At 46.5% G+C, this 25,000-nt stretch overlaps 2 protein-coding genes across 6 annotated transcripts in view; one reads left to right on the top strand and one right to left on the bottom strand.

The window, feature by feature from the left end:
• Positions 1–16,202, bottom strand: part of LOC135830090 (serine/threonine-protein phosphatase 1 regulatory subunit 10-like) — a 24,834-nt gene extending 8,632 nt beyond the window's left edge. For 2 of the 5 annotated variants that reach the window (XM_065342477.1, XM_065342482.1), the window contains exons 1-18: positions 15,552–16,202; positions 14,231–14,343; positions 12,215–12,304; positions 10,853–10,952; positions 10,486–10,527; positions 10,042–10,090; positions 9,052–9,259; positions 8,572–8,666; positions 7,678–7,698; positions 7,301–7,413; positions 6,931–7,001; positions 4,427–4,451; positions 3,872–3,926; positions 3,184–3,363; positions 2,911–3,014; positions 1,913–1,990; positions 1,614–1,663; positions 169–256 (exon numbers count right to left, since the gene is read on the bottom strand). In XM_065342477.1, coding sequence (XP_065198549.1) covers positions 169–256; positions 1,614–1,663; positions 1,913–1,990; positions 2,911–3,014; positions 3,184–3,363; positions 3,872–3,926; positions 4,427–4,451; positions 6,931–7,001; positions 7,301–7,413; positions 7,678–7,698; positions 8,572–8,666; positions 9,052–9,259; positions 10,042–10,090; positions 10,486–10,527; positions 10,853–10,952; positions 12,215–12,304; positions 14,231–14,343; positions 15,552–15,554 — 1,485 coding nt within the window. In that variant the 5' untranslated portion in view covers positions 15,555–16,202. The remainder of the gene's footprint in view (positions 1–168; positions 257–1,613; positions 1,664–1,912; positions 1,991–2,910; positions 3,015–3,183; positions 3,364–3,871; positions 3,927–4,426; positions 4,452–6,930; positions 7,002–7,300; positions 7,414–7,677; positions 7,699–8,571; positions 8,667–9,051; positions 9,260–10,041; positions 10,091–10,485; positions 10,528–10,852; positions 10,953–12,214; positions 12,305–14,230; positions 14,344–15,551) is intronic. The other 3 variants (XM_065342478.1, XM_065342479.1, XM_065342481.1) reach the window with 3 other exon arrangements.
• A 7,063-nt stretch (positions 16,203–23,265) lies between these two features.
• The window catches only part of LOC135829984 (ragulator complex protein LAMTOR4-like), an 11,250-nt gene continuing 9,515 nt past the window's right edge, over positions 23,266–25,000 (top strand). Inside the window, exons 1-2 of the mRNA XM_065342376.1 lie at positions 23,266–23,432; positions 23,530–23,610. Coding sequence (XP_065198448.1) covers positions 23,430–23,432; positions 23,530–23,610 — 84 coding nt within the window. The 5' untranslated portion in view covers positions 23,266–23,429. The remainder of the gene's footprint in view (positions 23,433–23,529; positions 23,611–25,000) is intronic.

The following is a 25,000-nucleotide window of genomic DNA, read 5'->3' as shown; positions in this document are numbered from 1 at the left end:
TGTTCATATATGTGTGCTGGTTTGTGAGAGAAAAAGAGACGTACATCACGGGGACTTGCTGTCCAGACGAGGATAAAGAGCACAGTAAAAGCCTTGATACACAATCCTCCACACACAGACATCTGGAAATTTGTGAAAATATGAGACTGAACTGAACTGTGTACTTACGTCCAGGATGGGAATGAGTTTGGGTTCGGCGAACGAGCGACTTGAGTCAGACATTTCAGGTTCTGGTTCACCAGGTGTATCTGGTAGACTATTAGACAAAAGAGAGGCCACAGTACACATGCGGGCGTACGCACGCGCACACGTGCACACACACACATACACACCATGAATCACACAAACAATAGTATACCGTAAAATTCCATTAATAAGCCCCGGGCGTGTACTTTGCAGAGCGTCAAAAACCGGGCGTTTATTTGGGCATGGGCATTATTTCGGATGCAATCAGCAGAAGATCAATCTATCAGCAACCCACTAGTTTCAGTGAGCCACCATTCACACTGAGCGCGGTACAGGTACATCAAACCACAGCTGGAAATTTGGTCGTAACCAAGAATGTAGCGATAAATTACAGATTTGATAGGTAAACCACTTGCTATGGTAAGTACAAGGCACAACAGGTACCGACATGGCACGCACTCGATCTACAACTGTTCTACAGTTTGGATGCGAACGCACGCTCGCGCGCTGGTCATTTTGAGTCCACTTTACGCCCTGGGCTTATTTCGGGCATGGGCGCTAAAACAGACTTGAAGTGTACACCGCCTAAAACTGGGCGTATTATTTTACGGTATACCAGCAGCAGAAGCAGAAGCAGCAGAACACAAATCCATCACAACAGCATGCACGAAAATAACACACGAAATGATTAAAAAAAGGACGATAGATTCGCCCCTGCTTGCAATTTCATAAAGGTTTATCGTCAGCGTGTACCATTTGTGCTACATTGTGTATGTTTTGTTAGCCAGATGATATGCAGACAGTCTATTCATCAATTGCCTGCGCAACTTCCGATCATATCTTCTAGATTAATTTTTAGACTCGGGCATTATTAACTGATATCATACTGCCACCAAAGTTCAAACCAACTTTGCTCAACAACGACTGGAGCAGGCGGCTCTGAAGCAAAACCCACATCGCTTCACATTTCACCCCCCAGGGTGGTCTCCCTAGCTGCTACGACTCAATTCTCAACGACAATCGACGATCAAAAAAGGCAAAGATGAAAATAATGGACAGCCTGGGACATCCGGGTGACTGCTTTGCTCCTAATATACCAGGAACACAGTACTGTACAAGCATAAATATTCGTCTGGAATTTAACAATTTCGTCTTTTCCGTCCAAGGAGCTTAAGAACTAAATTATATGCCGGATTAATGTTGATTTGTCCAGCTTTTCAATACACTCTTATGATCCATGGCCGAAATGTACAACCGGACGAACTCCCTTTCTTTGGAGTTGGTCGAAATTATTGACCGACGAAATTTTCTGCCTGTACAATACTTACGTAGTACTTCAGTACTTCAGTAGCAATACACATGTACATGACTGTACATTGCCAACAAGACTAGAACAGTAAAAGACATGCAATACTAAGCACACATACCTAGCTTTACTGAGGAAGAGGAAAGCCAATGTGGACTGTTCACGTCTCTCCTGCATGGGTAAAACAAACACACACACATTATACCCACTTATACATGATAGAGAGCGAGAGAGCGAGAGAGAGAGAGAGAGAGAGCGAGAGAGAGTGAGAGAGAGCGAGAGAGAGAGAGAGAGAGAGAGAGAGAGAGAGAGAGAGAGAGAGAGAGAGAGAGAGAGAGAGAGAGAAAGAGAAAGAGAGGGGTCCGGAGAACAAAGCAAGATGGATATCCTCCACAGCAGTCCAGTTGGGTTGCTATGTACCTGTTTGATTTTCTCACTGCTCTTAAATCCAGGCGACACCAGGGCAGGAGTGTCCCGTGAGATAGGAACCAAGCGCCACTGCACAATAAAACACACACACACAGCAAACAGTCAAACACACATGAAATAGACATTGCAAGGACAGTCGCATGATTACAGCATGTACAGATCACAAGTAAGGACCACAGGATGGCTTAGCAAGTGAGGGACTGTGTGAGGGAGTGCGTGAGGGAGTGCGTGAGGGAGTGTGTGTGTGTGTGTGTGTGTTTGTGAGTTGTAGTTGAAGAGGTCGGTTGCACTTTTCTGGGCTCTGACCGAAATGGAAGGATAGCTGCGTTTGCAGCCATGGCTGTGTGGTGTAGACCAGGCCATGCATGGCTGTGTGGTGTAGACCAGGCCATGGTTGCTGCAGCATGTCCCAGTGGATTTGCGCTCTGCTGGGAGTAGGTACACAAGCACAAGCGAGACGAGGCAGTGTTTCTTGTTTGAAAATTTTTCAAATTTTCGAATCCTGACACAAGAACTACTGCCTCGCCTAATAGCTATCATCGCCTTTGGCGATGGGCTTTCCAAAGGTCCAAAGGTGTGTGTGTGTGTGTGAATTGACCGCCACTAATTTAGCCTGGTATCCATTCGTCAGCCTTGCAAGCTGTTGAATGGTGTAATCCCAGCACAAGTTGCTATGTCTAACATAGCTGTTCGCTATCATCGCTTCCGCGATGGGCAGGTCTGAGGTGTGTGTGTGTGTGTGTGTGTGTGTGTGTGTGTGTGTGTGTGTGTGTGTGTGTGTGTGTGTGTGTGTGTGTGTGAGAGAGAGAGAGAGAGAGAGAGAGAGAGAGAGAGAGAGAGAGAGAGAGAGAGAGTGCGTGTGTATGTGTGAGTGAGAGAGAGAGAGAGTGTGTGCGTGTGAGAGTGAGAGAGAGAGAGATCAGACAGACGGGTGTGTGCGTGTGAGAGTGAGAGAGAGAGAGAGACCAGACAGACGGGTATGCTCTTACCGGAATACTCTCAACAGCTTCAGAGCGGAACGTTCTCAATGCCAATGCCTCTTTTTCTTTCTCCATCTTTGCAATATCCAAGAAGTTCTTGGCATGCATGTTCACTGTAAAAAAAAACACATGTTGCAGACCAGTGTCAGAAATGGCAAGTATGTTTGGTTTGTGGACTGGTTGGTACGTTGTATCAATAACAGTATAACACAGTGGACAGAGAAAGCTATGTTGGGACTCAACATCCCAGCAAAGCCTAGCCGGTCAATCATGTATATATACCTCGTTCTCCTTCTTCAATCTCAAAGAAGTAGACGTCGCGCATGGTCTCCGCTGGAGCCCATGTGACACGCTTCTTCTTCCGGTTCCGCTGTCCGGGATAGACCAAGACACCAGCACCGCTGTAAGATGAGGGCACTGGCATAGGAGGATGTGGTACACTCGTATCCATAGCTTCATGAGCTGGACATAATAAAAAAGCACACGCACACACACACAGTTACAGAATAGCTCAGACCACCCAGTGGTTGCCAGCTATTCTGGATAAATATATTATTATGAAGAATGTGATGTCGAATACAGTCAACTTCGCTAATAACGACTGCGGATATAACGACACTTCGCGAAAAACGACAGAATTTTCATGCCCAGAGCAAAGTCCCATCTAACTGTAACACACAAAATGAGACTTCGGGTATAACGACACTCCGCGAAAAAGGACACTTTTCTTATGCCCCGCCGGGTGTCGTTATAACTTATAAGCGAAGTTGACTGTATATCAACGTGTTTGACCTAGTTTCCTAACTCTTGACAGCTAAATTCTAGTGAAATTCATGATTTGTGATTTTTGTTTCATTTTTGGTGTTCACGCATGCGTGAATACCGAATATATTAATTACACTACGGAAAATTCCCGATTTCTAATACAGTAGAGTAACAAATCAGAGTATTGAACCAGTAGTGTACATACTTTCCATTTGAGCACCATCGTCCACATCCTGCTGCTGCTGCTGCTGCTGCTGCTGCTGTTGGTACAGGACAGGGACACAAAATGAGTGCACAGATCACACACACACACACACACACGCACGCACGCACGCACACACACTGGCAAACACACACACACACAGGCAAACACAAACACACAGACACACAGAGACACACACAGGCCTGGTTAGTGAGTATAGTAGTAGCACTACAAGCACTACACCTTCATAGAAACACAACCTTCTATGGGGATCTACACAACACACAATCAAAGCCTGTTGACCTAACATACTGACCCCAAATGCAGGCCAATGATGGCATGCACACATGTTTAGAATCAGTCCTGCACTTGCAAGGATTCGGAACCAGGTTAGAGTCTCACTTGCTGCTACTGTAGTATGGAACTGTTTCACAAGCATGCCCCAAGGCAACCACCCAGTACACATGGCAAGACTAAACTGATAACATGCAGTGCACAGCAACAGCACATGTACATTCGTCACAGGAGCAAGACATGCGGCAGCTGAATGGAACTTACCGAAGAAGTCTCTGCTGAACCACCACTGGAAGACCAATACACAAAAAAAACACAGAAAACAAGAGAAAGCTTAATATCAAAAAACGTCAGACGATTCTATCAACTACTGGACTAAGACAAAAGTGCGACGCAACTAAATTAACGTGGAAGAATGTTCTGACTTCTCCGGTCACTGCAATGGGATACACTGGTACAGGTAGACTCCCTTTAATTCGAACCTCAAATTGCCAGGCCCTAAATTCGAATTATCCGGAACTTATAAATATCCAAAATGCGGTCCCATGTACTATGTGTATGTCAAAATGCTTGAAATTGCGTGCTGATTATTTTTGCACATTTTATTTACAACAACGAAACATAGGTGGTCATGAACAACGAAATCAGGTCATTTCACCAAAACACTGGATTGACATGAAGTCATTGGATATTATTTTCATCTTCTACGAAGTTCTAGTGAAGCAGTTTTCAATCGCTGCAGTTGTCCTGAAACAATTTCAACGCAAAAGAACAGCGCTGCCTTCTCTGCGTCATGAAAGCCCGTCGTTCTGAAGAACGGAAGTGGAGCATAGGCATAGACAATTTTTACGACTTCCAGTTGTTGTTCAGTCCTAAACTTCTTTGCGCATGAGCTGGCGCGGCATGACAAGCCATTGAGATCCGCAAAGGGAGCCAACCACCTGGAAGAAGTCGTCTTCAATCAAATCTTTGCACTTTGCCTTGCACAGGCTTGGATCAAATTTCGAGAGAAGGTGGGTTTCTTAAACGCTATTGACGATCCTGGAGCGGACCAGGGATCAATTTTTGAGTTACTTTTTTGGCTAGAAAAGGTGAAAAATCAACTTCGAATTATGAGTAGAGCAACTCCATCTCACTTCGAAATAAGCGCTCGAAGGACATAGTCACTGTACTGTAAACTGCTCTTCTGTACGAAGGCAGAGTTCGAATTATCCAGCGGGTGCACTTTTCGTACTTCGAATTATGCGTTCGAATTTAACTTGAAGTGACTTGCAGAAGATCGGTACGACGAAAAAGTTCGAATTACTTCCTCCGCGTCATCGAAATTGTCGCAGTTTGACTAGTGACTTGTCACTTGATACTGACCACTCCATAAGCTAAGCCAATCAAAACTTATTACACAGTATGATAGTCTGAAGACTAGAGTAACGTTCCAGGACAGTTGGACTGAGAGTTTTCATGCAGAGATGAAGTCCTCGTCGTCCCTGATGTCAATGGACGCAAAATTATCGTTCCGAAATATTTCAAGGAAGGTTGAAAGTTGGTCGCGCCTCATCTCAAACGCTTTGACATTCTCCACAGGACAAGAGCTGCTATGCTTGTCGTCTGCTAGCTCTGGATGATTTCTACTTCACCAACGAAGCCTAGTAAGAATACACGATCGTTGCGAGGTCGGTTGATTACCGTCGGCGGTATCACCTCGATCTTGAAATGAACTTTTTTTAGCCGTGGCATGCCCATTTATTTTAGCTGTGTGGTCACAGCTCATGCAGCTCAGCGCAGGTAAGTGTACTATCACGTCCAGCGCGCCCTACCCTCTTTTCAGCATCACTGCCCGGCCCTGATCCACTGGTATACCATGGTACGGCACCTGCGCGTGCATCACTAGCACTACGTGTAGAGTCTACACGGCTCTTGCAGGTACAATCATGTACTAGTACTGAGTGTCTCGGCCAGAGCAACAAATTTTATCGCTGTTGCAGGCATTTAGTTTGCTGACCCCTCGATGTTTCTCCAAGCGCTGCCACTTGTTCCACGAATTCATTCTCACCCCACTGTGACCCCAGCTAAGTTAAAACAGTGATGAGGCTTGAGTGAATGGCCATAAGCACGAGAAATGCGCAGGCTGCAACGCCTGACTGATCTCACCGAGTCGAAATTACCATCTCAGCGACATCAGCGAAGAAATTGCGTCTAGTTCAAAAATTCCAGCTTCCAATAACAGAAAATAGAACTTTGCCGTCACCCTATACTGATGACCATCGCCTATGTCCGATTCCTTGCCTCTGGTACGAGTGCTGGTGAGTAAATACCCCGTTTTATATCAAAAGTCAAACTGCGACAATTTCGATGACGCGGAGGAAGTACACGGAATGTTCAAATTATACCGTATTCGAATTAGAGGGAGTCTACCTGTACTGTAGGTAAGACAGTGTGCAGAGACAGAGCACAGGCAGATAGACATGTACATGTACCAATAAGTTACTATCATACATAGACGGGTAGAAAAGACAGAAGGGCAGACAATCAAAGCAAATGGACAGATAGATACACCTCCGGGAAAAAAACACAGTAAAAGAGAGAGCCTGAGAGAGAGAGAGAGAGAGAGAGAGAGAGAGAGAGAGAGAGAGAGAGAGAGAGAGAGAGAGAGAGAGAGAGAGAGAGAGAGAGAGAGAGAGAGAGAGAGAGAGAGAGAGAGAGAGAGAGAGACAGAGAGAGAGAGAGACAGAGAGAGAGAGACCGAACACGACAAGCAGCATGACACGTACGCCGTGGCAGAGCGATCTCCGGGGACGTCTTCTGTATCCATCTTGACGCCAGTGCCAGCACCAGCTTTAGGCTGCACACAAGACATGTCAGACATGAAGCATGTCAATCCATGATACCACAGTGCTGCTGCTGTTGAATGAAATACGGTCGTGTGAGTCAAGTTTGCGCAATACACCATTTCGCAGCAAAGTGTTCGCATGTCTAGGGCTGCGCAACGCCCGGCTGCTCGTGTTTGAGAAACTCGACTGGATTTCATTGATCATGTAGTATAAGGTAGTAACATTCCTCACACAATTCCGGCTAACGATACAAACATGGCAAAGGCTACGAGTGAGCTCCTTGCTGCACGGAGCAGTTGCATCGACTTACATTCTTCTGATTAGGCGGAGGTACGGACTTCTTACGCATGCGTGCCTTGGGCAGATTAGCCGAACTGAGCGCGTTCATGAATCCAGCACTTTCCACGGGCGGTGCGGTTGGACCTGGATCGAAAAAAAAACACACACACGCACAATTGATTAGTTTCAGATTCGGCCATTCATGACTGAAAAGTAGGGTGCAAGAAGAACGCCACGCATTAACACATGCGTACATTCATGTCCTCCAATGGAAACAGTGAGGCTGGGAACAGAGAGAAACATCCCTGACCAGCAACACAGAAGCACAGGTCAAGCTACCACTGCCATAAACACAGGCTATAACAGAGTACACGCAGTGAAAGAAAGTAACACTACAAGTCAACTTACTTTTGACCTTCTCCTTCTTCACTGTGTTTTCCATCACCCGATACGGAGCAGAAAGCAACAAGAACAAAAAATATTGAAAACGACAGCGAAAACGCCGACTACCGCCCCAACAACAACAAATTACGTACATGGAGCAGCGAGATAAACAACAAGAGTTACAAGGCATCATTCCGCTATCCTGTGATACTAGCCCAAAGCATGTCCCACCTACTAGTAACAGCCATGCAGGCACATGCGCACGAGAATTCTACGTTGGCGAGACAGTCAACGAGCTACTACTGGCATGTACGACATGTACAACATGCACCACAAACTTCAAAAGTACATAGGCGCACGGCTGCATGCATTGCAAACCGAAAACAAAACCAAAAAAAGCAAACAAGTGTACTGAAAAAATATAAAAAATAAAAAATTTCACGGTTCGCGTGAGACTCGGTTCCAGCCGAGTTTTCCGCATCCGCAGTGGGAACGCCACCACCCTCTAGGATCAAAGGCGCAGATGCAGCGCCTAAACGGTGGGAGGTGAGTAGATCAGACCCACCACCAATTGGGCAAAGACCGAAATCCCATTAGCTGCATCCATGTTACCGTCGTGCCAGGCCACGAGTTCCCAATTAACTGTGGGTCGCAGCGCGGCTGGAAAAATCCTTCCGCTTCCAAGCAGGACTTGAACCTGGTACCCTCCGTTTCTCAATCATGGTCTTAGGCCATCCCACTATGCCTGCCTACTGTGTACTGAAAGCATGTCTGATATTGGCTGTGTGGCTAGAGGAGAGGTGGTGGAGCAGGAGAGTCGGCATAGATACTGGCAACAACTGGAACCCTAGAAGCATTACCGTAATCGATCCATAGCTTGCCATGAGTTGTGCATGTGACAGCCAACCGGCAACTCACCCACTTCGCCTGGCTTAGCTAGGTCGGCTGGCTTGCTCTTCTTCTCCGCTGGCTCATCCACTTTACCGTCATCGGCTTTCTTCTTGGTCTTCCTGCTGTACACGGCAAACAACAAAAATAGAAATCGCAAATCAAAAACAAAATCCAAGTCGAAGAAGATCGTAGAAAACAATTTCTGGATTCGTGAAAGACAACAACCGTTCTCCTAATTCCAACTGTCCACTACAGCATTTTGCTGACTCCCGCCTTGCTACTGCTTTTCACACCTGTAGTAGGTTTATTTTCTGCTACCATGAGCTGCTTCGCTCATTCTCTATCATCTACCAGAAGTAGTCACTGGTGAATCCCGGAGAAAAACGTTTCTGCCGAAACGAATCGGTGTCCATTGGTTGTGTTTCTATTTCTATTCGTTGTGCTTCTATCAATAATTATCCACTATTAATTAAAAACTTAAAAAACTAATGCAGATGTAGCTATTACCTTTTTGGCTTTGCCGTCGGCTTGGCAACTTCCTTCTCCTTTGCTCGAACAGAAGCTGAAATGGGCCCAAGTGCTGCCGCTGCAGCTTTCTTCTCCTCTTCCAACTTCCTCTTCTTCTCCAGGGCTTCCTTGGAGGAGCTCGGGTTCTGGTGTTTCTTCACCACAAGCAGCCATTCTTTCAGCAAGCCCGATGCTGCTGTGCTAGCTTCTGCACCACCACAACAAAACGAAACAAAACAAGGACACAACAGAATTAGGTGATAGTCTTGGTGGTTGGTCATCTAAGAAGGCCGGCTCCTTGCAACATTCGAGCTCATGCTTTCTTCCGCCGCCTCGACTTCACACTTTTCGGTTTTCTATTGAGTTTGAAGTGGTATGTGCAGACTGCCATTCAAGGGCACCCATTCTATTACCAGCATACAGGGTTTAGATGGAGCAATACTCAGTGACACGGCACCCTACTCTTAAAGCAAGGGACTACTGCACAAGTTCCAAACACTACTGTAAAAGCAGAAATTGTCGGTGGTGAAATATTTTCGGTATTCTCCAAAATCGGCGGTTCGGTGGAGGGGATTTTTTTCCCGGTAAAACCCGTTTTCCAGGTAAGTGTACTAGTACTACATGTATACAGTATCGGTTGTACCGAATATTTCGGTGCATTTTATTTTCGGTAAAAAATGTTGGCACCGAAGTTACCGAAAATAAAACACCACCGAAAATTTCTGCTTTTACAGTAACTGATACAGTGTACTCGCGATGGTCATCTCAAATCCTTGTCATCACTGTCACGTAGTCTACTAGTATCTACGTGTAGCAGCACCAGCCACCACCCTCCTTTCGGCGGCCTGGCTAAATCACTCACATACACATGCTCCAAAGCCCTGCGTCTGCTTGTACGAGCACTTCTGCACACCACTGACCAAAAACAGGCCGCTGAGCAGGGGCACTAGCACTATCACCAGCACCAAGCAACCAGTACCAATATCTCACCTTCATCATCAGCCTTCTTCAGTTGCTTGACCAACTTGCCAAAGTTACCCTAAACCAACACAAGAACCACCAAAGCAACACAAATATAAATAAAAGGGGTCCATTGTAGTTGGATTGCAAACGAGGGCAAAACTCAATGCGAAACACGATTGACCCAGGGAAAGCATCAGCAGAAACCAAACTGATAAACTGTGCACTAGTTCTACCTAATTCTACAAAATCCCCCATCTAGTAGATGAGTGAAGGTTTAGAGCAATGACGATTTTGCAAGAACTACATCAGAAATTTGCAAGTGAGTTAATGCACATCACGTCTACACTGCTGCTACCCCCCCCCCCCCCCCCCCCCCCCCCAACACAAATCCACATACCCACACACATGCACACTCACACACACCAGAAGAAGCCAGGGCAGTGAAGAAATTTGACAATGCAACACCCTTACCTGCTGTAAGTACTCGACAGTCACAGGTAGTTTGCGCAGTACCTGCAGTATATGTGTGCGTGTGATGAATGCACACCCAACAACAACAACAACAACAACAACAACAACAACAACAACAACAACAACAACAACAACAACAACAGCAGCAGCAGCAGCAGCAGCACCATTAGATATCACACAAGCACACCGATGCCAACATAGAAACTCATTACTTGAAGTAACCACCATTAGCATCCGTGCACACACACAGACACACACACACGCACACGCGCGCACACACACGCACGCGCGCACACACACACACACACACACACATCCATGCGCCCACAAGCACGGGCACATGGCTACTCTCCAATGGAGAACTCACATCCAACAAGCAAACGATGAACGGGTAGTTCTCCTCTCCTTTCTTCATCGAATTCTCTAACCAGGTGTTGAGAATGGCCCAGCCACCAGAGGACATAAATCTGGTCCCAGACAAGGAAGACACAAAACAACACGAGACCTCCGCTCATCAGAACAAATACCAAATTGATCATGAGTTCTACACAACAGCAGAGAGCTCTGCAGAAACATCCAAACCCATAGCAGAGGATAAAGCACCCCCCCCCCCCCCCCCCCCCCCTCTCCCCACCACCAAAAAAATAGTCGACAGATCCAAGCTGCAAACAAACCCTCAAGTGAGACACTAAAGAGGGAGGGAGGGAGGGAGAGACACACAAGCAGACAGGCAACACGCCCATAGCTAAGCTGGCACGCAGCAAATGCAGGGCACAGTAAGGCCTCGTTTAGGCCGTCCAAGGTCACCAATGGTATTTTCAAAACGAAAAGTTTTCGTTTGGGGGTGGGTGGGTTTGAAGGAGTTTCGTTTTGAAAATAATTATTGAATGCAGATGGAGAATGCCCAGTTACCGTAATTCCGCGCATATAAGCCCATGGGCTTATATGTGAAATAATGCAGTTTGGGGATAAAATATCTAGTAAAAACATGTTCGTTTTTTAGCCCATGGGCCAATATTCGAATTTTGACGGTTCCCGAAAAAGTACAAGTCCGTGGCCATAGTGGGTCTATCATATTCTACTGGTAAACTGCACTGACCTGCTGTACCATGGTAGGAAGAGTCCATTGTTGTGAAAAATTCTACTTGACACGCTAGTTTCATTTGTCTGTTTTTTAGCCCATGGGCTTATAAACGGAGGTGGGCTTATATCCGGATATAGGCCAGTGGGCTTATATGCGCGGAATTACGGTACATGTGGGTGTCAAAATTGACATCAATATTTTATTTGAATTCGTTTTACCTGCAGAAAAGGTTTTGTTTTGCAAAACTATTGGTAACCCCGGACGGCCCCTTACGATTGAAAAACGTTTTCAAAAGAACACGCTTCCACAGATTGTGATACACGAGCACGAAAAACGGCCTTCAAATTGTTTTTCAATCGTTTTCGTTCCGTTTCGTTCTCGTGCAGATGGCAAAAACGTTTTACTACTACGAGCCTCGTACTCAAAACATGCTGCCGCCAGGCCAACTTATTGCACGTGACCATTGCGGGCCGAAAAATGCGTTGCAACGTACACACTTATCGTTTTCGTGTAAAACAGCAAAAACGTTTGAAAACGATCGAAAAACGTTTTTCAATCGTTGTCGTGTAAACGAGGCCTAAGACATCAGACAAGAACTATGAAACCAGCGTTTCTGCTGTTGTGCTAACACAGAGGGCAACTCACTTTTCCAGCGTGGACGGTGCCTTCGTTGCCCTGACAGCGCTAGTCAGGATGGACTTGGAAACAAGGAGAAGGGTTGGGTCCTCCATCCGCCTATAGCACATACACACCAACGACAACGAGAACAGGAATTTAATCAAATGAGAACAGGAATTTCATAAAACGAGACCAGGAATTTTATAAGAAATGAAACGTCCATGAGGCACCCTGGCATCATGATGCCAAAGGACAAGTCCTATTGCCGCTGTCCAGATCGACAGTGCTGTGTGTCGGTCACCAAGATCTGCATGCACTGAAGACTCTGAGGACCGTTATCACAACACAGCTACTCATACAATGCCACATCGTTCTTCACATAAATTACACTTTTCGTTGCCATAGCCAGCTGACTGCTGCAGTCAGATAGACGATACTGATGCAGTCACATACTGATAATACCGTATTTCCGCGCATATAAAGCCATGGCGTTATATCCGAATATAAGGCCACCCTCACTTATAAAGCCATGGCGTTATAAGTGAACAAAATTCAATGTGGAGGAAGTTGCATCCGGCATTAAAGGTGAGTTCAATTCTTTCAGTGAACCTACAGTAGCGGTGATTCTCTCTACATGTACCCATCCCCACTTTCACATGCCATACCGCCATCGCACCTTCACACAAGTTTGTATGCCACCTTGTACACAATACTGAGGTTCACAATAAATTTTCATGGAAAATTTAAAGTATATGGATGCTCGACATGAACGTGCAACGGCACCATACGAGTACTCGAAGTTCATACTCTGCCGATTTTTTTTGCATGTAAGCATCTCTCACTTTTAGCGCCATGGGGTTAAAACCGAGGCTATTTTCTCCAAACATTTGGTCCAAAACAGCGATGTTTCACCTATAACGCCATGGCTTTATATGCGCGGAAATACGGTAATAAAGTAGACAACATGCCACACAGCAACCAAGCAGATGGCATGGTGTCTCGGACATGTTGCGTGCAGTCAAGCATGACACACAGCTGCTTGCCTTCACAGACCCCCGGCTGCATAGGCAGAAAACCAAAACGAACCAACGCGTGATGCCCAGCACATTTTCACATTCTGCGTAGAGTAGGTTGTAACAGAGATAGTGAGCCCCCAAGCAGCACATCACACTCTTGCAAACACGATACTGTAGAACGGCCAATCGTAGCGGGTACACTTGTTAGCGTTTTCTGAATCAGGACCGATTCGCGATGAAATAGAAGTGTTGTAGTCATGGTTACGGACTTCAGTCTAAATCGTTGGAAGCTAGTTATCAACGTCTTTCAGGGGTGAAACGATTAGTTCGAATATTCGAATATTCGAGTATTCGTTCGAAAATCTCAAACGAGCGAGTATTCGAAATTTTGCACTCTATCGTTTTTTTTTTTTTTTTTTTTTTTTTTTTGTTTGTTGGTACTGGCATTCTATTTTTCAAAAACTCCTGTTGTACTGCTCATCGACTGGTATGCACGCATTTATTCGTGCCTTTGAGTCAGTATTTTATGACTTGGACGATGCGATCACCACGGCAAGTAACGTTATTTTGTTTTGAGATAATGAAAGTACTGGTGAAAATCGTTATTTTACACTCTGTACAAGACGTTGGCGACTTTTGTTCTATGTTCACAGATAATTTCTTCCGAATTGGTCGAGAACTCACAAATCTAGCGCTTTTGAATTTCGATAAAATACTCGAAATAATCGGATACTCGATCGAATGAATGAGTGATCGGTTGGTCAAAATAGATACTCGTTTCACCCCTAACGTCTTTACAAGCCCAAATAGTTTAGCGTTCCGAGTTTCAGAGTTAACGAATACTACTAGTACTGTGGCTGTACATGCAAAATTTCTATTGGCGCGGCAAACCTTGAGCGAAAGCACTCGTTTCGCCAAAATCGCTAAAATATCACTGGCGCTAAAATTAGCCGTTTTATAGTACACCAGCTGTGAGTATGAGTTGGTAGCCCAGGCCACTGTGATAGCGTGCTCGGCTCAGACTTACGAAATAATCTTGTCGACATCATGCGCACTCTTTATGCAGCCCGTTTGCCCAAGGAACGGTGATAGTTCCTCCAGGTACTTCTCCGGCGTCAGAACATTCATCTCCGTTGTGGCCTGCAGACACACCAAACAGAAATGTACCGGTCAAAAACAACAACAACAACAACAACGCCAACAACAACAACAATGCCAACACCACCACCAACAACAACAACAATACCATCGCTATTATTTCAGCAAGCAGCTAAACTTTGATTGATTTCTCTTTATCCGATCCCCGCGCCTGTTTTTCTTCTTCTCTTATTGAATATCGGTCACAGGACATTGTAAGCACAAAAGATTTCAAAAAAACAACACTAGAATGCACCCCTGAGCAGGGCAAAAGTGGTGAAATCAGCAAGCAACCACGGCAGAACTTTCCTTTAGACACAGATGGTCTCTGAAACAAGGGTGCCCCTTGCAAATTCCCTTCGATTGGTGTCAAGGAATAGTGTCATCACTCGTCAGTGGTCATAAAGGCGGGTGGGGAGACTGAAACCAACCTGGTAACCTGCACCATACCAATGAATTACGCCCACGCATATGCGAACAGTACTCCCCCCCCCCCCCCCCCCCCCCCCCGCACACACACACCCAGGCGATGTCCCAGCCACCAGCACAATCCGTTGCCACCACCACCATCACACCGTCAGCCACCCACCCACCACACACCACCACCATACACCCACTCACACAGCCACCGCCCACCCACCACCACCGCCCACCCACCACCATACACCCACTCACACCGCCCACCCACCACCACCACCATACACCCACTCACACCGCCACCCACCCATCCACACGCCACCACCCACCCACCCAAACACGACCATCAACTCACACCCACCTACCCACACCACACACCGAAAACAGTATAAAAAGAATAAGGTGTAGCGTCTCCATGGATTTTGGCACGGAAAATCGTACTCCGGAACCTCTCTAATATCATATTTCGAAATATGGCTGAACCACTTGATAACAAATTCCCTCCCCCCCCCCCCCCCCCACACACACACCCACACGCACGCGCACACACACCACACACACATCGCACACATCACACACCAAGGGCACACACACACACACATCGCACACATCACACCCACACACATCGCACACATCACACCCCCACACACACACACAGAAAGGACATACACGCACACTCAGACAAAAAAATGCACTTCAAAGCTAGGAACAAATCAAGAACAACTCAAAGCATCCACAACTGGAATAAAAATGCAGTGGAACAGAACACCTATACACTCAACACACAGACCCACCATGTCAGTATTATATCGACGCCAACAGGCAACAATTTCATCTGCGAGTTGATACTGAGACGCTTGTCCCACACCAAACAGGGCAACACAGCGATGGCGTACAACACACCAACAATGCGTGCTTTGCTGTGGACTGGTTCTCAAATTGAGATTTGTGACTGGCTACAATCTTTCTTGAGCGTGAAGTCACTCTCGACTTGGTTTGTGTCTCCCTCTGTGTCTCACACACTTTCTCTATCAGTCTATCTCTGTCCCTGTTACTTGGCTCTAGCTCTTCAATCTACTGAACGCCATTTGGCTCAGTATGATATCGGTAGCAGCTCAGGAACTTTTGACAACTCAGGACTTCGTGGAGGATAGTGGTGGACTGCAGTCGCCTCGAATTCGAAGCACAAGACTAGTCACTTTCTTTCTCAACACACAAAAATAACCAGTAGAGGGGAGTTGTAAACTATTTCATGCAGGCCTCCAACTTCACCAACGTGAGGATTTGCCACTCCGTGTGCATTACAGGGTTTCCCAAAGGCCTATTCTAGAACATGGAACGCGGCTCCGTGAAAGGTACAAAAGGGACTTCAGCAAACAAATCTAAAAATGCAACCATTTCTCTCCGTCTTGAGACTTTTTACGACGTTGAGTTGAGTTGAGATTTCGCTACTCGTGCTTTGCTCGATCTTGTTGAGTCGTACACAGACTGTCAGTTGTACACGCTCGCACTGGCTGGACTGCCAGGTGCAATATGTCAGAGCGCATGCGTACCTCTACCCACAATGACGAAACTGTCACACAAAAGATAAATCTAACCAGAAAGCCCGTGCAAATCATGACATTGTCTTGAAAAAATGCATTTATCTGCGTTTTTGCCTGCGAACCCCGCTCGATTTCTAATAGTGTTTCCATTGGAAACCAGCAAAAATCCCCAACAGATTTCGAGCTTCGCAAACACAGCCACGAAAAAATCGTCGACTTTGAGCTTCTTGAGCTTGCTGAAAGTGAGGAAGAAGTCTTTGGGCTTGTTCGTTCTCTATTGTACCATAGTGAGTTGGTTACGAATTCACCCTCCTACTTCAGAATAATGTCTTCCGCCATTGTGAACACGGTGAGGGCTTCCCTCTTCCGACCGGTGATGGTCTCGGCCATCAGGAGCATTGGCTGCACCCGTCACAGCGGCGATATTCCGATCACCAGCGAAACAGCTCCTTTCATGGACCACATCTTTACGATCGAGGTGGTGAAGAAGAAGGCCGATAAGCAGCAGATTGAGGACCCGCAGAAAGACCAGAAGTCACTCCCGAAGTGAGTGGAATGATTGAGAACTCTCCTTTATCGCTGATTATGAGAACAATTTTGTTCTTCGCTCTTCAGAACAATTTGTTCTCAGCAGTTTGCATCACAACATCGTAGCATTTATGTACATGTAGCAGTTGAACTGATGTAGTATCGCTGATTGCGTGCATGCGCGCGTGCGTGCGTGTGTGTCGTCTATGTGTCTTTGTAGTATGCGTTTGTGCATGTATACCATTAAGTTTAAGTGCCATTTTATTTGCATCACATGCCAACCTTTGAAACGTAGCATGTCATGCCAACTCATTGTTGAACTAATGTAGCGTCGTTGAGTGTGTGTGTGAGTGCTCGCCGAAATAACTGTGGCCCTGTATGTATTCTAAGTTGTATAGATGGATTAGGCAGCACTCGGACAGCCCTGCACTACGTTGGTCGGTGTAGGCTCCTCCGTTCGTGAGCGTGTGTGACCTTCACATTGCCGGCATTCTGAATGTGAAAGTGTAACTGCTCACGTTGTCACCTACAGTGCTGCTCAATAAGACCTTATCAAGCGAGTTAATAGAGACCATTAACAAACAGTCACGCGTACGTTCGAACGATTGGACAGCTCCGATTTCCAATCGTCAAAGCATGCACGGCACGAAGCCGTGTGTTAAACCATTCAGGCACGTGATGCAACCGGAATCATAATCGTTTCGTGATCGCCCGTTGGGGCTGCTCCGATCGTGATCACGAAACGATACGAGTTTCCCCGCGCGCCGGTCTCGTTCCCAGTTTGTCCAAATCGTCGCGCCCGACGGTGTGCTAATGGTGTCTAATGCCGGGCGCTGTCGAACCCTGTGGATCAGCCCGTGAACACAGGGTTGGTGAACTGGTGCTGGGCGCAGACTTGACTCGCGCTATCGGATTTCATTGAGCAGCACTGTACATCTGCACATGGGATCAGGTGCATGCAGGCACGCACTCGCACACACAGTCCGGCTCAATGACGGCCGGCATCGTAAATTAGTTCAGCCCTGGCCGGGTGAATCATTTGATTGGACTGTGTGAGCAGCAGTGTCCATACATACTATCTGAGACACATATGCACAGCAACCGTTAAGGCCTTTGCTTTGGATTGTACGTCAGCCCAAGTTTAGTGCACCTGACACTGTACTGTATGTCTGGCAGACTAACAGGTACAGTCAGACCTCGTTTATCCGGATCCCTCGCCAGCCGAAAGAAAGTTGTTGGTTACCGATTTACAGCATTATGCCTTGCACACATGCATTTACACCGGATGTGTGCGGTTATGCGAGGTCTGACTGTGCTGTAGTGGACATTGAAATTCGATGGGATGACCGGGGCTGGCGCCCTTACTGCTTTTAGCGTGTACATGCGCTGTAAAAATGGACCAGCAGTGTTCGCGGCTGCAAAGCCAGCTCCCCGTGGCCGCTTGACTTGCAAGCGGGTTTCAATGTCCGCCACAGTACATGTACATGCTGTACGGAGCATACCTACAATAGCAGTAGCAGGCATTGATACGTGTACGTGTAGCTGGTCTGCTGAGAACCTGAGCCCTGGACAGATCTCACTGGCTGGCCCTGTACACTGGCAGCTTGACCCAGTAGGCCATCTCTCTCTCTCTCTTTCTTTCTCTCTCTCTTTCTTTCTCTCTCTCTTTCTTTCTCTCTCTCTTTCTTTCTCTCTCTCTTTCTCTCTCTCTCCCTCTCTCTCTCTCTTTCTCTCTCTCTCTCTCTCTCTCTCTCTCTCTCTCTCTCTCTCTCTCACACACACACACACACACACACACACACACACACACACACACCCAAGGTGTGTGAGCAGGGCATAGATTAACGGCCGGACATCGGACATTTTCCGGCCATTTTCGGCCACTGACTGGACGTTTTCAATTTCACCGGACATAGTGTCCGGTCAAAAAAGTAAAAAAAGAGCAGCGACTTTTCGACCTTTTTATGCAGAGTTCGGCTTTCTTCGAAGCTTCGTGCCAAATGCGACTTGCATATCTACAACTAACACGTACACCGTAGTCTCAGGCGTAGACTTCACTATTTACTTGATCCGCCTGTAGCAGCGCGTTGTTGCTACAGTCAATTCACACACGTCCGGGCATGTCCGGACAGATTTCAAAAAGGAAGGACATTTGTCCGAGCTAAATGAAATCCTCAAGCTATGCCCTGGTGAGTGGTCACACTCACAGTGCTGCACCACAGTACACATACATTTGCCATCGCAAACATGCTGCTTCTGAGAAATAATGCGAAATTGGGCGGTTTGCAGTGCACGAGCACAAAGGCACATTTATAAATTACAACACGTGTACATGTACTTGAAAAGGTGTGAATGGTTCCCTATAGCAGAAGGCTAGACAGCATTGTACTGTCCCCGGGGAAAATTGCGGAAAAAAATCGCAAAAAAACGTGGGGGAAAACGCGGCATAATATGGCATAATTTGCGGTAAATATGCGGTAATATGCGGTGAATAATATTGATGTGCGGCAATTTTCAGTGAGTATGTAGTGAAATCAATCAGTTACAAGTCTCTGGTTTAAGCACTCGTCATATTTGAGTAAAAAGCCGCCACGATGAGACGTTGCTGACCGAACAGTGCACTGTGTGTACGTGTAGTGCAACAAAAAAGTTCAAAAAACGCGGGAAAATCGCAGAAAACGCGGTCTTTTAAAAATCGCAAAAAAACGCGGGGGGAAAAAACGCGGCCGCCCAATCGCAATTTTCCCCGGGGACAGATTGTAGGAGACTTGCGGTGTGACCGACCCCCGGGAGGTCCGTGTCTTTTGCATTCAGAGCGGTTTCTATGTTTGCTTGTACAGTACAGTGGGTGGTGCACCCAGGGAGTAGTACAATACCAGTACAATGGTATTGTACTACTCCCTGGGTGCAAATAGTATACGGTCGACTCCTGATACAACGAACACCATTGTGCAGGGGAATAAGTTCTTTATAGCCAAAGTTCGTTATAACAGAAATGCACTCACACCACACAAACCAGGGAGTACAATATTGTACAGTCAGACCTCGCTTATCCGGATCCCTCGCCATCCGGAAGGAAATCGTTGGTTACCGATTTACAGCATATGTCATGCATACAGCATGTGTGTTGATTATCTGGTTCCTTCGCGCTTATCCCAATATTTTTTGTGGAAAGCGAGGAGGTCTGACTGTGTTGTACAACTTTCTCATATAAAATGCACATCATGACTGGCATGTGGCCCGTGGCTGTATGAGTGCACTTGGTTATCATGCGGCCCTACGATCATATTATTAGTTCGTTACACCGGCGGGGGGGGGGGGGGGGGGAGAGGGGGGTTGTAAACGAAAACAGTTCGTTACATGTATACAATTTACAAAGGGCAGATTTTGTATGGTTTCAAACAGGGACATGGACAGACAGGGGTTCGCTATATCACAGAATTCGCTATACTACGAGTTCGCTAGAAGTGGAATCTACCGTAGTGTAGGGCTCTGCGATGTGCATGCAGCGACGGCAACCAAAAACATACGCGAGGTTCTGCTCTACGTGAAATGTAGAGAAATTACATAATAATTATTATAATAGAGGCACAGGTATCTGGGTTAGAGTATACGGCTTGGCATGTTTTGGGTCCAGATCACAGGGAGTCGCCAGCCACTTGGTCAAGATTTCTACGCGGAGATGAGGTTCTCTACGCTACGGCACACGCAAATAAAATTCGGTATGGATCCGTTGCGTATCATTCAAATTAGTGAGAAAATTGCCAAGTTTGGAAGGGGAAATTCCCAATATACATGGGAACGCGAAAAGTGTTCCCGGGATTCTTTGCGTCGCGTTTCCATAACGCAGGGCAGAACATCACCATGGTGCAGACCGTTTTACAACCAAAAACACAAGTAGAGGCACACAAGAGCCATCACCATGCAGGTTCTGTAAAAAGCAGAGATTCCGCTCACATTTCGTTGGCGCAGTGAAAATATAACTTTCCACCAAAGAGAAACTTCCACTGCGGCAACGTCATACATAGAAGTTCCACTTTGTGCCGCCAACAAAACAAATTGCACGTGTGACCGCGGCCTAACTTACTCGGCATGCCTGCAAAGCTGAAAAGAACTTGCAATGTACAGTACTCCAAATCTGTCAAATGATCGTGATAGGATATGCGGTCATGCTCAGCAAAGATTATACTATTACACTCATACCTCGTTTATCCGGGCAGCAGTCCAGGACCGGGCACTGCCTATACACTGTACTTTCGAACTGCTCCGTAACTCTGAATCACATACACACTGGTGATGGGGGAAAGGCCATAGATATGGCATGTGACATCACTATTTCCACAAAAAATGACAAAAGAGTCGTGATATTTCCACTGAAACTCGTTCAAAGGGTGCCCGGTAGACCGAAGTGCCCGTAACTTCAGTGTCCGGATAAACGAGGTATGAGCGTACTTGACCCTAGAAATTATGGTAGATGTTGCAATGATAAAATACACCGGTTGCATAGCTAGCCCGTGCCAGCCACACAGATTCACTCCCATTCTTGACTACAGGGGAATCAAGTGAAATCCAACCACGTGAATAAAGCTTCATGTCAGGAATCGAGTCCACAGTGCTATGGCTGGGTAGCCATTGGCAGACGCTCTACTAAAAGGGTTGGATTTCACACATAATAATTATGATGTCACTGCACTACACTGGTTGGAGGTCAAGACACATCACTCATCGTTCAAAGCACAACGACAGGCACAGTTAGGCAAGCAGAACACGGACTGGCACACGCAGTGCGTTCGATTACTCCCGTGAATCAATTCATGAATGGAATCTCGTCGTTCGATTTCATGTCATGAGCCCCGGAATTGGTGCGTAATCGATTCATCCTATTCACATCGGGTGATGAGAATAGCCAGGGGCAATTCATGAATGGGTTCAAAATCGATCCGTGGGCAAAATCGAACGCACTGCAGCAGGGTTCTAGCATTGGCGCTACACCTCCTGCATGATCACACGCCACATCGTTGTGTGATGTCGACAATAGTCAACATTGCTCATCAAGCTCTCGAGCTCTACAGGTAGAGCACATCATAATAACATGCCCAGCATGTATTGGATTCGAATGAGCAATGCCGTAACAGTACAACACAATATGTATACTAGACATGCATTAGGGGTGCGATGCCTCATGGTCAGGACATCGTGCGTCCAGTCCAACACACAATTAGCATCTTGCCAGCAGCTGTGCATAGCACTTGCACGGCATAATCAACTCTAAAAAGTCTACTCACTGGTGAGTTCAGTGTGCTAATGGCGGCCAGGGATGGCAGCGCTTGGTCAACTTATGCAGGACCTGCTTATCCCGTCTCCAAATCCAAGTCAACGAGCAAACTGCCGACAGCCTATAGCACGTGGAATCTTGACGACAGAACTCAAAGAAAATCGGCATAAGGGTTTGTTCAAAAATCGGGAGAACGCTAGTTCTAGCTCTTAGCAGCAGCGGCAACAACAGCGGTATTGTCTGTTGTCTGTGTTCCTTCATCACCTGCAGCCTTTGCTCTTTTGTACATCTTCACCTCATGGTTGATCTTCATGCTCGCCATGACGAAGCCGAAAAAGCCGGACGCGAATGCAACCTGCCAGTAGCGCAACGAGGGCAGAACGCGCGCCACCAGCCGCTTATAGCCGGGCAGGGCCTGGCGCGGCACTTTGTGGGCCGTCTGTCCCGGTTTAATTGCCCGGCCCGAGTCACCCAGTGTGGTCGCGGCACTTCCCACCATCAGTGCTGTTATTCCATTAATTACAAATCCATACGCACCGGACTGGTATTTATCACAATCTGGGCACGACCTCCACGACCCATATTCAGCCGCGCGTGCCGGTCGCAAGGCGCACAGTTTCCATACATTGTAAGACGTCAGAGCGGACATGCCTGCCGCCAGCGCTACCACGGGAAGGCGTCGCGAGAACGTTCGCGTCTTGAACAGCACATCGGAACAGTAGTAGCTGCCATACACAGAGGATGCTGCTGCTCCAGCATAAACTGGAAATTGATTCTCGCGTGGGTCCCAGAAAGAACGCTCCGACCACCCTGTTTCAAGCGACATGACTGCAGAAGGAGTTTCTCTACTTGAGCCTAACAGGACATTACTACTATCAATTCAAATGAACGTCTTCTACAAACAAATCCTTTGGAAATTTTGTTGATGATGATGAAGCAAAGCAACAAGCAGTTTCAAAATCAAAGGGGGAACAACAAGCGAAAACCAATAATCATGAATATTGTGCAACGCTTGCGCTGTTTTTTGCGTATGACAACATCGTGACGTTTTTCGACGCGTCTCCATGGATATTGCATGCATGACGTAATACCCTACAAAGCTGTACGTACTGACACAAAGCAAGCACAAGCAAAGACATGTATACGATTGCAGAGTGATGGAAAGGTTCGAATATCGATTTTGTGAAATCTTGGTTGGAAGTCGTTTGTCCTGAAATAAGCATTGCTCGATATCGTAGCCAGCTATTGTAACTTGTAAGCCATTCTATTCAAGATACGCAGGCGGAATCTTCATTGTATGTACCTCGCTCAGTAGAGGATCCGCGATGGTACGTTGTCTGACTGCGACGGTTGGGAATCCGGGAGATGTTATTCGCCACATCCAACATTTTGTTGTTCATGATTTGAACTTGATTTGTCTCTTAGACGTCGGTTAGCCAAGCTCTGGAGAAGATACCCAGTAGCTGTGGGCACGTTGTGCTCAATACTGATGGCAGCGTTGTGCTGGTAAGCTATCGCAGTGACTCATGCTGCTGGTGAATCCATGCTTGCCAGATAGTCACACACTAAATCCTTGACTGTTTTCTCGAGTACATGTACATGTGCATGATAACGACTAGAATAGCGTAGTAACATGTGTGCAGTGCAGCCAGGTGCGGCCATATTTATTTCCTATGTTCTTGTCAGCAATAACCGTGCTTACAGCACTCAGTGCTCACTTGAATCTGTATTGTGGCAGCTGGCACGAGCCCTGAATGCACACACTGGTGCAGAGCCTTTGTACCAAGAGTACAGAACTCCCCAAGAGTGTGCCACTGTCGATGAGTAGCTGCAAGAGTGCATATCGTATTTTACCGTTTATAAGTCGACCCCCAATACTGTACCCGGGGCCTAGATTTACCGGTTCAATATCAATATGATCAACAGTAGTTGAACCCCTGTTGTAAGTCGACTACCCCTTCGTTTACACAATTCTGGAACTGGGTTTTGTAATTCTCGAATGACCAGAATGTACGAATTCCGGGCATGTAAACGAGCGACTGGAAATCACAACGCATTTTATTCGTGGCATAATAATAATAATAATAATAATTTGAAAGTAGGACGGAGGCAGAAAATATTACAAAAAAAGTATTGTCTACGCATGCATCTACGCAAGAGTCACCACCAGCCAATTAGGACATGTGTCAAAGTATTGAACGTTTTCGTTCCCTTCTTGTCATAATACTACAGGGAATGATGGAAATAAGCTAAAAGACTACAACTATAAGGAAAAGAAGTTCAGAAATATATCACTCCAATTATGTGTAGAAGTGACACGAAAAAAATAGATGTGAAGAATCAAGAAAACAGCATGCAAATCCAATAAGTGACAAAAACGTAGTGACAAGAAAAAGAGAGAAACATCAAGAGATCTATTTCGCACCTTCACGACGAACAGTGCCAAACAACTGTAAAGACAACACATTCTCCTTCTGAACACAAAGCTCAGGGTCTAACTTACGTATGTACAAAGCTTCCAACACGGCAAGATGCAACAAAGACCTACCACGCGACAAAACAGAGAATACATCATCGGAGTACCACTCACGACAACTAGCACTGCCCGACAGGTGACACTTGATTGCCGAGGTACCGTTTCCCTGACCCGACGACTTGGCCGTTGTCACCTCCGATATTGCCGCTTGCGAATCTCTCCCATTACGCCCTGCGTCCCTGCAATTCCGATTGCCTCGGTCGAGATCCGTGTGCTGCTCCACGTCCAGTCTGTCCTGCTTCCGTGGTCTACCTCGTTTCTTCACATTAACCGTTGTTGTCACTTCCAGTATTGGTTCTTTTGATTCGTCATCAATTCGTCTCCTCAATTGACTTCTGGTGACTCGTCCGGGGCTCGATT

The sequence above is a fragment of the Sycon ciliatum genome, chromosome 13, assembly GCF_964019385.1.
Source record: "Sycon ciliatum chromosome 13, ocSycCili1.1, whole genome shotgun sequence".
Taxonomy (NCBI): domain Eukaryota; kingdom Metazoa; phylum Porifera; class Calcarea; order Leucosolenida; family Sycettidae; genus Sycon; species Sycon ciliatum.
The sequence above is the reverse complement of the archived record's forward strand: the minus strand, read 5'-3'. Positions and strand labels throughout refer to the sequence as shown.